The sequence below is a fragment of the Hyla sarda genome, chromosome 4 (genome assembly GCF_029499605.1).
Source record: "Hyla sarda isolate aHylSar1 chromosome 4, aHylSar1.hap1, whole genome shotgun sequence".
NCBI classification, from domain to species: Eukaryota; Metazoa; Chordata; class Amphibia; order Anura; family Hylidae; genus Hyla; species Hyla sarda.
The window spans coordinates 125,515,008-125,531,234 of NC_079192.1; the positions used below are offsets into that span (position 1 = coordinate 125,515,008).

Consider the following 16,227-nt stretch of genomic DNA (forward strand, 5'->3'; position numbering starts at 1 on the left):
CAGAATTCCATTGAAATCAATGGAACTCTGCTACAGCAGAATGTCCATATGGAATATTCCAGCAGCATTCCATACATACTGTTAGGGTAAGAAGACACATGGTAACTTTCATATACAGTCATGGCCATAAATGTTGGCACCTCTGAAATTTTTCAAGAACATGAAGTATTTCTCCCAGAAAAGGATTGCAGTAACACATGTTTTGCTATACACATGTTTATTCCCTTTGTGTGTATTGGAACTAAACCAAAAAAGGAAAGAAAAAAAAGCAAATTGGACATAATGTCACAACAAACTCCAAAAATGGGCTGGACAAAATTATTGGCACCCTTAACTTAATATTTGGTTGCACACCCTTTGGAAAAAATAACTGAAATCAGTCACTTCCTATAACCATCAATAAGGTTCTTACTCCTCTCAGCCGGAATGTTGGACCACTCTTCCTTGGCAAACTGCTCCAGGTCTCTCTTATTGGAAGGCGCCTTCTCCCTACAGCAATTTTAAGATCTCTCCACTTGTGTTCAATGGGATTTAGATCTGGACTCATTGCTGGCCACTTCAGAACTCTCCAGCGCTTTGTTGCCATCCATTTCTGGGTGCTTTTTGATGTATGTTTGGGGTCATTGTCCTGCTGAAAGACCCAAGATCTCGGATGCAAATCCAGCTTTCTAAAACTGGGCTGTACAGTGCGACCCAAAATCCATTGGTAACCCTCAGATTTCATGATGCCTTGCACACATTCAAGGCTCCCAGTGCAGAGGCAGCAAAACAACCCCAAAACATAATTGAACCTCCACCACATTTCACTATAGGTACAGTGTTCTTTTCTTTGTAGGCCTCATTCCATTTTCGGTAAATAGTAGAATAATGTGCTTTACCAAAAAGCTCTATCTTGGTCTCATCTATCCACAAGACGTTTTCCCAGAAGGATTTTGGCTTACTCAAGTTCATTTTGGCAAAAGGTAGTCTTGCTTTTTTATGTCTCTGTGTCAACAGTGGAGTCCTCCTGGGTCTCCTGACATAGCATTCATTTTATTTAAATATCGACGCATAGTTCACGCTGACACTGATGCTCCCTGTGCCTGCAGGACAGCTTGAATATCTTTGGAAATTGTTTGGGGCTGCTTATCCACCATCTGGACTATCTTGTGTTGACGCCTTTCATACATTTTTGTCTTTTGTCCACGCCCAGGGAGATTAGCTACAGTGCCATGGGTTGGAAACTTCTTGATAATGTTGCACACTGTGGACAAAGGCAAATCTACATCTCTGGAGATGGACTTGTAACCTTGAGATTGTTGATATTTTTCAACAATTTTGGTTCTCAAGTCCTCAGACAGTTCTCTTCTCCTCTTTCTGTTGTCCATGCTTAGTGTGGCACACACATACACACAATGCAAAGACTAAGTGAACTTCTCTCCTTTTTATCTGCTTTCAGGTGTGATTTTTATATTGCCCACACGTGTTATTTGCCCCAGGGGAGTTTAAAGGAGAATGACATGCTAGAAACAATCTTATTTTTACACAATTTTGAAAGGGCGCCAATAATTTTGTCCAGACCATTTTTGGAGTTTGGTGTGACATTATGTCCAATTTGCTTTTTTTCCTCCCTTTTTTGGTTTAGTTCCAATACACACAAAGGGAATAAACATGTGTATAGCAAAAGATGTGTTACTGCAATCCTTTTCTGTGAGAAATACTTCATTTTCTTGAAAAATTTCAGGGGTGCCAATATTTACGGTCATGACTGTAAATGCTTCCATAATGTAGAACAAAAAGGCTTTTATTACCTGGTGCAAGGAATATGCAAAGCAGCTCAATCACACCACCTTTTCAGGTAGTAGTCCCTAAACATCCACTTTTATCTCCAGTTACAGTCTTAGAAATTGATTGGGCTTTAATGCCAAGACAGAACTCTCTCCATAAGGACACATATGCAGTACCTGGTACAAGGAGTCAAAGAGGTGTCCACAAGACCCTGAAATGCTGAGGGCTGAAACATCTCCTCCCTCCATCTCCCATCCCTCTGCTTGATTGCCTGGAAGCCAAGCCCTGTTTCCTAATCTCACACCTGCACACCATTTGGAAACACAGGGCAGGAATAAGATTTAGAAACAAGACTGGGTACTGGAAGCTGATACCTGACAGTCAGTCAAGCAGAAACGGGGATGGGGGAGAGCAAAGAGGTGGTGTTCCAGTCCTCAGTACTTCACGGACTTGGGAACGCCTCTTTGACTCTTTTTTTTTACCATAGAATAAAAGCATTTTTATGTTGTGTAAATTGCAGATGACAAGTTTCTTTTAAGCATTTAGCATTTTATGCTTTTGTAAAAAACAATTTTGTGTTGTAGAATAAACTGATGTGTAGGATTTTCTAGCACAGGCTTAAATGGCAATTTCCATTCTTTGCCAACCATTGAAAATCAAAAAAGAAAACATGACATCCAGTTTGACACTCATTGTAACTGTTCTGTACCAAGGAAGTTGGAATTGACCAAATGTAAATTGTTGTTTTACATGATTATGAACTGGTCTTCTCCACCATATGGGGTATATGCCTGTTCACAAGATACATTATTCTATCAAAATACATAATTGTAAATCAAGTGCCCTTCTAATGTGCAGGTGTCCTTTTACTGTATTTTTCAATAACATATACAGTATATTATAGACCTAGTAAACTAGTAAGCATGAGAATAATTATTCAAAGCGCTACTGTTTATACAGCAATGTGCCCAAGGTCTCATGATCAGTCCTCCCTATAAAGTTAGCCTCATAATGTACGATGATATGGAACCGAGTACAGACATTTGTTCACCTCAGTAATAGAAAAGAGAATTGGGTATTTTTCTGCACCTCAATAAACTCCATCCTTCAAAGCAGACCTCACACGATTCCTCATTATAGCTGATCTGCCTTCTGCTAGAGTGACTGCTTCCAAACCTCAGCCCATGCTCAGTAATCTGACTGACACAAAGCAGCAACGTAGACGAGAAAAGTAACTTTGCTGATGTAAAATGTATGCACAGTATGAGTAACAAAGGTAAAATGGGAACATTTTGGTTTATTCTTTCCTTGTAAATGAGCATACATAAACAGAATCTAAACCCCGGATTAATGTACCAAGCCCATGCTGGGAATGTCACCGGCACTCTAAACGTTTTCATTCTTATTGTAGAGCAGTCACTCTATTGCTAGGTTTATATTTTAAAGGAAACTCTAATGTGGGTTCATTTATTTACACATTTGATTATTTTCTTATCATCTAACATGCAGTCTCAAGTTTCTAGCTTGGTATGGTATGGTATTAACTGTCTACAGATAGGTAACTCTTTCTTCTGGAGGATCTTCTGGTTGACTAATAATTCCAAGACTGTTTTAAAGGGGCAGAGCATTGGCTGGTGGCACCAGACAGTAAGCTCCCTCGCTTCCTTCTGGAGGAGGGCAACTATGTATATATTTCCCGAGTGAATCATTGCCTATAAGACTCCACATGTCTTTTGGCGTGGTCTCCTCAAGCAGGAACCTGAGTGCAAGCTCATTTAATCACACAAATTACTAGACCCAGATGGCATCCATCACAGATCTTTTTTTTAAGAGAAAGGGGGAAGGCGCCTCATGTGCGGGATCAGCAGGTCTTGTTAGTGGGGGAAGGGGATGGTAATTCCCAAGCCGCTTACCAGAGTTGGTTGTGCGCCCACACACAACAAGGTAAAGTGTAGAATGAATATATGTATAGGTCCACTGCAGCCCTCCTGGGTAGAAGTAGAATCAAAACAGGATGACCGTAAATTCAGGAGTTAGTCCGGCGCAGAGAGGAACCATCAAGGAGCCAGATAAAATCAATGGATTTATTAGATGCAACGCGTTTCGCTGCGCATGCGCAGCGAAACGCGTTGCATCTAATAAATCCATTGATTTTATCTGGCTCCCTGATGGTTTCTCTCTGCGCCGGACTAACTCCTGAATTTACGGTCATCCTGTTTTGATTCTAGATCTTTTTTTAAGGAATTAAGTGCCGTGCTAGACAAACCTTTATTTCTTATATTTAAAGATTCTATTATGACAGGGATTGTTCCACAGGACTGGTGCTTAGCAAATGTGGTACCAATATTCAAAAAGGGGTCAAAAAGTGATCATGGAAACTATAGGTCTATAAATTTAACATCTGTTGTGGGTAAGATTTTTTCCTCTTTTTATGGGGCATAGGTTTTTTTTTAACCTTCTTGATAATACAGTAGGGTTTTAGGTTGAAATTGATAGACTCTTGTCTTTTTTTCAACCTTATAAACTATTTAAATTATGTAAGATGTATTCATAAATCATATTAATATATCAAGACAAGCAAAATAACTACAAAGTTTCCACTTGGTTTTGCCTCCTCGCAAAAATAATAAAAATAATGATTTTGCCTCCTCGGTCACCATAAGGGCAGTCTTTACTTTGCAAATGCCTAGGCTAGGTTCCCATTCTTGGTCCATTCAGTTCTTTTTTTTTCCTGTTAAATGGACCCAAAACGGGTTGGAGCATTACTCCATCGGGTCATCACCAGATCCCGACCAACCCTATTGACTTGAATATGGTCCGCTGGGAATCCGGTAGTTTACCGAAGTTTAGCGAAGGAAAAAGGTACTGCATGCACTATTTGTTTCTCCGCTAAACTCCTGTCGTTTTGATGGAATCGCCAATGGAGCTCCCTTTAATAAAGTCTGATGGAAATGTGAACCTAGCCTTACTCTTCTTGCTAGCATTCAGAGAGATATGAGAGGGCAGATCAGGCTAAACACAAAGTTTGAAAAGATTCCTCAATAGTAGAAGACAGAAATACTCGGCACTGCTGCCTATGCAATAAGCCAGTATGTCAATACCTCTGCTAGCTGACCTGTGCCAGGTGGTGCTCTTTGTATACTGATCAGTCCAATGTGCATATTCCAACAAGGTAGAAAATGAACAGGGCAACTCACCACATGTGTCTTCTTCAATCTTCTTTATTCAAGAACATAGAAAATACATGTTCTTGAATAAAGAAGGTTGAAGAAGACGCATGTGGTGAGTTGCCCTGTTCATTTTCTACTTTGTTGGAATATAAACACAGAGTTTGTTTGTAGTCTGTGGCCAGGGACAAACATACAGTGGGGCAAAAAAATATTTAGTCAGTCACCAATTGTGTAAGTTCTCCCACTTAAAAAGATGAGAGGCCTGCAATTTTTATTATAGGTATACCTCAACTACGAGAAAAAAAATCCATAAAATCACATTATCTGATTTTTAAAGAACTTATTTGAAAATTAGCCCATTCCCCATGCAGATCTCCTCTAGAGCAGTGATGTTTTGGAGCTGTCGCTGTGCAACACGTGCTTTCAACTCCCTCCAAAGGTTTTCTATGGGGTTGAGATCTGGAGACTGGCTAGGCCACTCCAGGACCTTGAAATGCTTCTTACAAAACCACTCCTTCATTGCACGGGCAGTGTGTTTGGGATCATTGTCATGCTGAAAGACCCAGCAACATTTCATCTTCAATGCCTTGCTGATGGAAGGAGGTTTTCAATCAAAATCTCACAATACATGGCCCCATTCATTCTTTCCTTTACACAGATCAGTCGTCCTGGTCCCTTTGCTGAAAAAGAGCCCCAAAGCATGATGTTTCCACCCCCATGCTTCACAGTAGGTATGGTGTTCTTTGGATGCAACTCAGCATTCTTTCTCCTTCAAACACGACAAGTTGAGTTTTAACCAAAAGGTTCTACTTTGGTTTCATCTGACCATATGACATTCTCCCAATACTCTTCTGGATAATCCAAATGCACTCTAGCAAACTTCAGACAGGCCTGGCCAAGTGCTGGCTTAAAGCGCACCCGTCATGAGGTTTGGGGCATATAACCTAACCACAGTGTGTGTAGGGTGTGTAAAATATGTCTCCAGCCTTACTTTTATCCCTGTTATTATGGTTTTTATTAGCTCTTATTACGGCTTTTATTAGCTCATAAAACACTTTTATATGCAGCCATTGGCAGTCGGATAGGCGTGGCCAGGGGTTCGCTATGCCCCGCGGCCGCCACGGAGGTGTCAGACAGAGCACTCTGTAATGTCGGCGCTCACATATGAAAGATAATGGGCACATGCACTGGGACCTGTGTGTCAATCACTCAGCGGTCCCAGCGCTGGTGAACAGGGGATAGGCATGGCGGCCGCGGGGCATAGCGAACCCCTGGCCACGGCTAGCCGACTGTCAGTGGCAGCATATAAAAGTGTTTTATGAGCTAATAAAAGCCGTAATAAGAGGGATAAAAGTACATCTGGAGACATATTTTACACACCATATACACATTGTGGTTAGGTTATGTGCCCCAAACCTCATGACAGTTGCACTTTAAGCAGTGGGACACGTCTTGCATTGCATCATTTGAGTCCCTGGCATAGTGTGTTACTGATGAAAGCCTTTGTTACTTTGGTCTCAGCTCTCCGCAGGTCATTCACTAGGTCCCCACGTGTGGTTCTGGGATTTTTGCTCACCATTCTTGTGATCATTTTGACACCATGGGGTGAGATCTTGCGTGGAGGCCCAGATCGAGGGAGATTATCAGTGGTCTTGTATGTCTTCCATTTTCTAATATTTGTTCCTACAGTTGATTTTTTCACACCAAGCTGCTTGCCTATTGCAGATCTCGTCTTCCCAGCCTGGTGTAGGTCTACAATTTTGTTTCTGGTGTCCTTCAACAGCTCTTTGGTCTTGGCCATAGTTGAGTTTGGATTGTGATAGTTTGAGGTTGTGGAAAGGTGTCTTTTATACTGATAACAAGTTCAAACAGGTGCCATTAATACAGGTAACGAGTGGAGGACATAGGAGACTCTTAAATAAGAAGTTACAGGTCTGTGAGAGCCAGAAATCTTGCTTGTTTGTAGGTGACCAAATACTTATTTTCCACCATAATTAAATTCTTTAAAAATCAGACAATGTGATTTTATGGATAGTTTTTTTTCTCATTATGTCTCTCATAGTTGAGGGATACCTATGATGAAAATGACAGGCCTCTCATCTTTTTAAGTGGGAGAACTTGCACAATTGGTGGCTGACTAAATACTTTTTTGCCCCACTGTAGGTCTGTGTGGGAGCTGTATTCAGTTAACAGTTGGATCTGTTTTATTCAAGACTATTTGCAGAGTTAGGCTTCTTTCATACTACCATCATGTTCCTGCATCTTAACAGACATTTTTTTCTGCTAAAATCCGTTATCACCCGTTATAGTCCGTTATTTTATGTCCGTTATTTTATTTCCATGTTCTGAGCATGTGCAGTACAAATAACAGATCATAACGGACGTTAAAATAACAGGCACTAACGGATGTCAATTGTGAACATCCTTTCACCCATAGACTTCAATGTTAAAATTTTAAGGGCCATTATTCCACCATTATTGTTTTTGACGGGACAAAAATTAGTGCATGCACCATCTTTTGTGCCATCAAAAATAATATCCGTTAGTCATAACGGGACATAACTGGTGCTGCAGGATGGTCCAAAAATCCCATTGACATGAATAAGATTTTTTGACGTCCGTATTAGGGACTTTCAAATGGGAGTTCATCACGGGAGTTTTTGCAGGGTGACAACTGTAGTGTGAAAGGGGCCTTACTACGGTATTTTGTATTTTAGTTACGGTTGGAAATAGCTATGAAACACTGGTTGACAAGTGTGTATATTATTTTTAACATTTCATATTTTTAAGAAAACCTGCAGTATACAATGCTTTCCATGTACTGACAAGTAATGTTTTTACAGCAATGAAGCTTCCTACTTAGCGGAGATGTTTGGTCCATTGTGGATGATTAAGGTCTACACCTATGAGTTCCAGGTTAGTAACTGTTATTATGTATTGGAAGAAAAACACATTTTGATGGATTGAGAAGCTTCATAACCTGTTATCGCTCAGAACAAGTCATTTTCTCACATTTCCTTCCTGGTGGGTAATCATTTTGTGAGCTCAGGATTTTCAGAAGTGCATTGCTAGTTCAGATCAGCATATCCAATTGAAGAATTATTGTGCTAAATTGAGCAGCAGTGGTATACAATGCGCTGAGATATTGTCAGGTCTGAGATGGGATATACTGAGTGCTATGTGGAAAATTATAGTGTGTACTAAGTGTAGTTGTAATACAGGCCATATGCATCTATGCATCCACTGCCCTTGTCTTATTTTATCTGTTATTTGTAGAAAGCATCCTGCTGTTTCTGCTGTCCAGAAGAAGACGATGAAGGAGGTGATGAAAATTTATATTCTTCTTTTATGTGGTATTACATCCAAACACACACTCATGGCTGTAAATTTTGCACCCCTGAAATTTTTCAAGAAAATTAAGTATTTGTCACAGAAAAGGATTGCAGTAACACATGTTTTGCTATACACGTTTATTCCCTTTGTGTGTATTGGAACTAAACCAAAAAAGAGAGGAAAAAAGCAAATTGGACATTTTGAAAATAGACCTACCAAATAAATGATATATTGAGTCACATATACAATATGTCTTCTTTATGTTTGCATCATAAAGTTGACATGGTTTTACTTTTGGAAGACATCAGAGGGCTTCAAAGTTCAGCAGCAATTTTCCAATTTTTCAAGTAAATTTCAGAATCTGAATTTTTTAGGGGCCAGTTCAGATTTGAAGTGAATTTGAGGGTCTTTATGTTGAAAATACATCATAATGGACCCCATTATGACAACTGCACCCATAAACGTATTCAAAATAACATTCAGAAAGTTTATTAACCCTTTAGGTGTTTCAAAGGAATAGCAGCAAAGTGGAGTCGAAAATTCAAAATCTTCATTTTTACACTAACATGTTCTTGTAGACCCATATTTTTTTATTTTTACAAGGGGTAAAAGGAGAAAAAGCTCCCCAAAATTTGTAACCCAATTTCTCTTGAGTAAGGCAATACCTCATATGTGGATGTAAAGTGCTTTGTGGGCGCACTAGAGGGCTCAGAAGAGAAGGAGCAACATTGGGCTTTTGGAAAGCAAATTTAGCTGAAATTGTTCTTGCGGGGCATGTCTCATTTAAGAAGCCCCCATTGTGCCAGAACAGCAAACAACACCCCACATGGCATACTATTTGGGAAACTACACCCCTGAAGGAACATAAAAAGTGGTACAGTGAGCCTTAACACCCCACAGATGTTTGACAAATTTTCAATAAAGTTGGACGTCAAAATTAAAATTTTTATTTTTTCCACAAAAATGCTAATGTTACCCCAAATTTTTCATTTTCACAAGGGGTAATAGGTGACAATGTCCCCAAAAATTTGAAACCACATTTCTCTCAAGTATGGAAATACCTCATATGTGGATGTAAAGTGATCTGCGGATGCACTAGAGGTCTCAGAAAAGAAGGAGCAACATTGGGCTTTTGGAAAGCGAATTTTGCTGAAATGGTTTTTGGGGGGCATGTCTCATTTAGGAAGCTCCCATGGTGCCAGAACAGCAAAAAAAACACCCCACATGGCACACTATTTGGGAAACTAAACCCCTCAAGGAACGTAACAAGGGGTGCAGTGAGCATTTACACCCCACTGGCGTTTGATAGATCTTTGTAACAGTGGGCTGTGCAAATTAAAAATTACATTTTTCATATTCATGAACCACTGTTCCAAAAATCTGTTAAGGCTCACTATACCCCTTATTACGTTCTGTGAGGGGTGTAGTTTCCAAAATGGGGTCACATGTGGGTATTTATTTTTTTGTGTTTATGTCAGAACCGTTGTAACCAGCAGCCACCCCTGTTCAAATCACCAGTTTCGGCCTCAAATGTACATAGTGGGCTCTCACTCCTGAGCCTTGTTGTGCGCCCGCAGAGCATTTTACATCCACATATGGGGTATTTTCGTACTTGGGAGAATTTGTGTTACAAATTTTGGGGGTCTTTTTTCCTTTTACCTCTTATGAAATGAAAAGTATGGGGCAACACCAGCATGTTAGTGTAAAAAAGAAAAAATGTTTACACTAACATGCTGGTGTAGACCCCAACTTTACCTTTTCATAATGGGTAAAAGGAGAAAAAGCCACCAAAAATTTGTAGCACAATTTCTCCCAAGTACGGAGATTCCCCATGTGTGGCCCTAAACTGTTGCCTTGAAATACGACAGGGCTCTGAAGTGAGAGAGCGCCATGTGCATTTGAGGCCCAAATTAGGGATTTTCATAGGGGTGTACCTGGATGCAAACGTTACACTTGCCTCCTCCACCAAAAATACTGTACGTCAGTTTTCCCCAAACAGGGTGCCTCCAGCTGTTGCAAAACTCCCAACATGACTGGACAGTCAATGGCTGTCCAGCAATACTGGGAGTTGTTATTTTGCAACAGCTGGAGGCTCCGTTTTGGATTTTTATTGGGGTGGGGTGGGGCGACAGTGTAAAGGTGTAGTCTATATGTAGTGTTTTACTCTTTATTTAGGGGTAGTGTAGTGTTTTTAGGGTACATTCACACGGGCGGGGGTTTATAGTGAGTTTCCCGCTGCAGCAAAAAATTTGCTGCATCTCAAACTTGAAGCTGGAAACTTGCTGTAAACCCCCGCCCATGTGAATGTACCCTGTACATTCACATGGGGGGGAGAGGCAAAACCACAACTCCCAGCATGCACTGACAGACCATGCATGTTGGGAGTTGTAGTTATGCAACAGCAGACCCGATCAGCCTGGAATCGCCGCAAATCGCAGATCTGAACTCAGGACCCCCCCAGGCATTTGCATGGGATGCCTGCTGAATGATTTCAGCAGGCATCCCTGTCCGGCTAGTGGCAGGGATCGAAATTCCCAGGGGCGTACAGGTACGCCCTTGGTCCTTAAGTACCAGGGCGCAAGGGCGTACCCATACGCCCATGGTCCCCAACAGGTTAAAGACCCATTACAATATCCCGTTAAGAAAACCATTGAAATATTGAACCATTGTTAAACGGTCGTTACAAAATCCCATTCAAGTCTATGGGATTTTTTGATTATCCGTTTGTGATGGGAGAAAAAACGTTACATGCACTTATTTTTCTCTCGTCACAAATAACGTCGGTTATTTATAACGGGCTATAACGGGTGATAACGAATAATCAAAAAATCCCCGACACGGCTCGATCACACAGGGCAAGGCGAGTTACCAGAGGATAAGGCAGTAGCGTAGTCAACATAGCAGGTCAAGGCAGGCGGCAAAGGTGCAGAGTCAAATAACGTAGCGGGAAGGTCTGGATACACGGGTAAGGCAATAGGCAAAATGGAACTCTTAATCTCAGGCTAGGGGCACTGAAGATCCGGCAGGGAAGTGTGGGAGGTGCAGGGACTTATAATGTGGTGTCAGGTGCAAACACTAATCATGGGTGCACTGGCGCTTTAAATTTCAGAGCTCCGGCGCACGCGTGCCCTAGGAGACAGGGACGTGCGCGCCGGAGCTGAGACAAAGAGGCAGCGGAGTGTGGTGAGTGACAGGCTGGGATTCGCATGCGGGCGCGTCCCGCGATGCGAATCCCAACCCCGCCGGCAGACGGGGACACTGCGCTAATGGCCAGGGCTTGCGGCCAGAGCACAGAATATAACAATATGTGTTTAAAAGTGTGTGCACTGTGCATTGTTCTCAATGAAAATACATGCCACTGTTAATACTGTGAACTGTAGCTTGTATTGTTTGCACGTGTTCCTTATTCTGTGCATTTTACCATGAAGAAATTGCATTGAAATTCCAGGCCATGGATGAGCCTCACAGAAGTTCCTAAGCGTTGGTTACTTCACAAGATGTCCTGTCCCCCAACTATGTCCTTATTGGTTTTGTGGTTGTTGTGTCATGAAATAAGTGTGCAGCAATAAGTAAAGATGGGTTCCAGCTGTTTGATGCCTGGATAGTCATTGTTTGCCTTCTCCAACAGGTGAAAAGAACCACGAGGAGGATGTGAACACTGGAGGTGGACAGATGGTCATACACGATGAGCATGAGCGAGTGATCTATAGCTACTCCTTCTTCCACTTTGTATTTGTGCTCGCCTCTCTCTATGTGATGATGACGCTGACCAACTGGTTCAGGTGCGCATTCCGAACATTCCCAGGTGCTTAGTCTCATTTCTGGGCTGCATGAAGGGCCTGCTGAGAAATAACTCTCTGTGATTTACAGTATGTTTAAATAGGAGCCAGAAGAGCCCTTCTATGTTCATTTGTGGTCTTATTGGCATTCTCTTGTTCTGAGATGATTGAGCAAGAGCAGAAACCTGTCTCATAATAATGTATTCTTACCTAGTGTTCCTCTGTTGGTTCTGATCTGGAAACAATACAGGAATGTAAGTGGTGGAATACCATGTAGCACGGCAGACAGCTTTTGTTCTTTTATCTAGAATTGCATTACAATCTCTTCAGTAAAGGCCAAAGGGAGCTGCAGGTTATTTGTCACATCAGGTCACAACATTTGGCATGAACAATGTTCTGCAGTGTTTCTTCTCTTGCGAACATAATATAGATTTATACACAACAGGAGGTGTCTGATAATTATCATCTACGTAACTACCACTAAATATCCCATTGACATGTCAAGTCCTGATCTGCACAGACATGACAAGAATTGCACAACAGTCTATATGAACTACACCTTGAAAAACCCAGATGACACAATGCTAAGGACTGTCAAAGAGCAAGGCCAGTCAGGAGCCATAAGTCTCCTGCATAGACAGGTGGAATAACAAAAAAAAATTACTCTAGAAAAGAGATTTACTCTGTTTTTCACAAAAGCCCAAAAAGTTTATTTTACTTCTATCGAAGCTTGAGGAAAAAACCTGAAAAGATCACCATTACTGGTGCAATGTACTGCCTTTCAAGCACTAGATTCAATTTGGATGATATAGACTGAAATGGCTAGGATGATACTATGTAAATCAATACAAAAAAACAGCCTATGAGCAGGAGTGCCTCCATTCCTGAAAAAGTTAGACCTTATTGCTAATCTCGTACTGCCTCTGTAAAGTTATGTTACATGCTGATGTCTATACTTAAAGGGGTACTCCACTGCCCCAGCGTTCGGAACATTTAGTTCCGAATGCTGGGTGTGGGCTGCGGGGGTCATGATGACATGGCCACACCCCATCAATGCAAGTCTATGGAAGGGGGCATGGCAGCCACCACGCCCCCTCCCATATGTTTGCATTGAGGGGTCCGGGCATGTCCCGAACGCTGGGGCAGTGGAGTACCCCTTTAAAGGGGTTATCAACTTTTTGAAAAAAATAAATCTAAAAATGTTATAAAAAAAACAAACAAACCCAAACAACCAAACTCTAATCTTTTCATTACCTCAACTATCCATTGCTAATATTCCAGTGCTACCTGTTGGTATTTGATGATAAGCTGCCCACATGTGACTGCTGTAGCCAATCGATGCCTCAATGGTACCATGCCATATTACTGACATAACTGCTCAGCACTGAGCCATGAAGCCAGAAAATTGGACAACCCTAATAAGCTAAATTAATGTCATCAATGTATTGACATGATCAGTTTTCACCATGTTTAAAGGGGTATTCCGCCCCTAGACATCTTATCCCCTATCCTTTGGATAGGGGATAAGATGTCTAGGGGCGGAATACCCCTTTAACTGTGATTCTGAAGACCTACACACTTCTGAACTGGTATGTGCTAAATGGAGCTTGCAGCTATTGCATATGATATCCTTCCCAGCACTGCATAGAAAAAGGAACACACAGACTTGGCTACGTCCCAGCTTTATTATTTTCTGGAGGGTGGAATGATTATTTTCCTCCTATATCTTTCTAGTTGTGATGTGACCTTTGCAGCAATAAAATCTATACTATTTGTGCATGGCATAGATCGGTTTCAGCCCCGTAGCCACAGGGCAAAACCATCGATTTCCAAGTGCTGTGGATAGTATGTTTCTGAAGTCATAGAGAACATTGATAGCTTGTCATGTGAACACCTCATTGTGAGTAATGTTTAAGTATCACTGTGACTAATGTTTGACCATCTCTGCATTCTCATCCATGCTTTATGATTTCAGCTATGAAAACTCTTCCTTGGAGACCATATTTACCCATGGAAGTTGGCCTACATTTTGGATCAAGGTAGCATCCTGTTGGACATGCGTTTTGCTTTATTTGTGGATACTTCTAGCACCAACTTGCTTTCCTGGGAATGGACATAACCAAAAGAGCGGCCCCCCACAACATGTACTGAGACGAAGACAGTTCCGCAGAGTCACAGTGTCTAAGTGAAGTGTCCTAATCCCCTCATCTAATTTAAAGACATTGTGATGGGATTTACAATGGGCATGTGGGGTCAACGATTAAAGAAAATGTGGGGATTAACATCAAGGAATATATATCCAACGTGATTGGATTGTTCTTACTTTTATTACTAGGTAAAAAGGCTGGAGAACTTTTAAGCATTATGGTCTGTCTTTGGTGGCATTGGGGTGGAACAAGTCATTCCAAGCAGATGATTCCTTTCCTAGGGGTCATGGTGACAATCACACAGACTTTTTAATATAATGTCAAACGTTCTGTTGGATATAACTTTTCTCGGTTCACTATTGAGACACTGATATTGGGACTTCACTAGTTGTTCAAGTTTACATCTCAACTAAAAGGAGGACGTGTTATTTTTTCTATCTCCAAGTACATTTGAGCTATAAGTTACACAGCAGAGCTAGCTAACCATATTACAATCCATGTAGTCATACAGTAGGTTCTGATGTATTGAGTGTAAGAGTAGTGCATTTTAGGCCCCTCCAAAGCTCAATAGGTTAAGCATCACTATAGAAAATCTCCACGGAACTGACATTCGTGCGCTGACCCTTGCATAAAGTACTCAATGTCCCTGAAGTGAATAAAAATAGCTTAATATGCTTTGTATGTGTAAAACTGTACAGTATGCACGTTCTGAGTCTCAGTAAATGGCCATAAGCTTTTAGCTAAATTAGTGATTCCAAAGATTTGTCCTTTTTTTCTGTCCCAAATGCCAAACGTGTTTTACAAAGAAGGTATCCTGAGACCAAGTAATGTAGAAGTGACGCCTACCAACAACACAATAGGTCTTGCGTACAAGCTGTGCAGCCCGCATACCTTTGCTCTCATCTATACATAATGGGATTACTGCGCCAAAGCTACCTGACGTGTCCAATGAAAGCTCCAAGCTAAAATCCTGAAGGGAATTACCTTGAAAAGGTCAGAAAGGATCTGCACTGCAGTAACCGTAGAGCAGTTGTCCTTTGTATAGCAGAAGGGTCAATGTCCATTATTTATAGTCACAGTGACTGGATGAAATACAATGACTGTTTACAAAGTGTCATGACAACACTGTTTTCAGGCTCTGGTGGACAGATATATTGGGAAAAGGGAATTTCCTTTTGCTTTATTGTTTGGTTGCTTAGGTCTCAGTTAGTATACAGAGTATACAGAGAACAAGCTTTATGATGGTGAAAGCCACTCCCTATTTTTATACAGTATGACTGAGAACGATCAGCAAAAAACTTAGCGTCACCTTCACAACAAGTTGCTATTTATGGGTGAAGTTACTAGAGATGAGCAAACTTACAGTAAATTCGATTCGTCACAAACTTCTCGGCTCGGCGGTTGCTGACTATTCCTGCATAAATTAGTTCAGCTTTCCGGTGCTCCGGTGGGCTGGAAAAGGTGGATACAGTCCTAGGAAAGAGTCTCCTAAGACTGTATCCACCTTTTCCAGCCCACGGGAGCACCTGAAAGCTGAACTAATTTATGCAGGCTAAAGTCAGCAACTGCCGAGCCGTGAAGTTCTTGACGAATCGAATTTACTTTAAGTTCGCTCATCTCTAGAAGTTACCCACAATCCCATATTTTCTTTTTTATGGTTCTGATTTACATTATGTACAATTAACTCAATAATAGAGCTAACTATCCAGAAAACATCCTTAGTGTAGAAAAACAAGTTTAGGACCACCCGGGATAATCCAGTTATGTATGTATGTGTGAGCATCAGAATCGTACTTCAGGGTACTGTGATTTAAAGGGGTATTCCAGGCCAAAACTTTTTTTTATATATCAACTGGCTCTGGAATGTTAAACAGATTTGTAAATTACTTCTATTAAAAAATCTTAATCCTTCCAATAGTTATTAGCTTCTGAAGTTGAGTTGTTGTTTTCTGTCTAACTGCTCTCTGATGACTCACGTCCCGGGAGCTGTGCAGTTCCTATGGGGATATTCTCCCATCATGCACAGCTCCC

At 41.2% G+C, this 16,227-nt stretch overlaps 1 protein-coding gene across 1 annotated transcript in view; it reads left to right on the plus strand.

Moving 5' to 3' along the window:
• SERINC4 (serine incorporator 4) overlaps positions 1–15,563 on the plus strand; it is a 74,011-nt gene extending 58,448 nt beyond the window's left edge. The window contains exons 11-14 of the mRNA XM_056572047.1: positions 7,781–7,853; positions 8,214–8,259; positions 11,899–12,052; positions 14,025–15,563. Of these exons, the coding sequence (XP_056428022.1) occupies positions 7,781–7,853; positions 8,214–8,259; positions 11,899–12,052; positions 14,025–14,238 (487 nt within the window). The 3' untranslated portion in view covers positions 14,239–15,563. The remainder of the gene's footprint in view (positions 1–7,780; positions 7,854–8,213; positions 8,260–11,898; positions 12,053–14,024) is intronic.
• Positions 15,564–16,227: the final 664 nt, after the last annotated feature.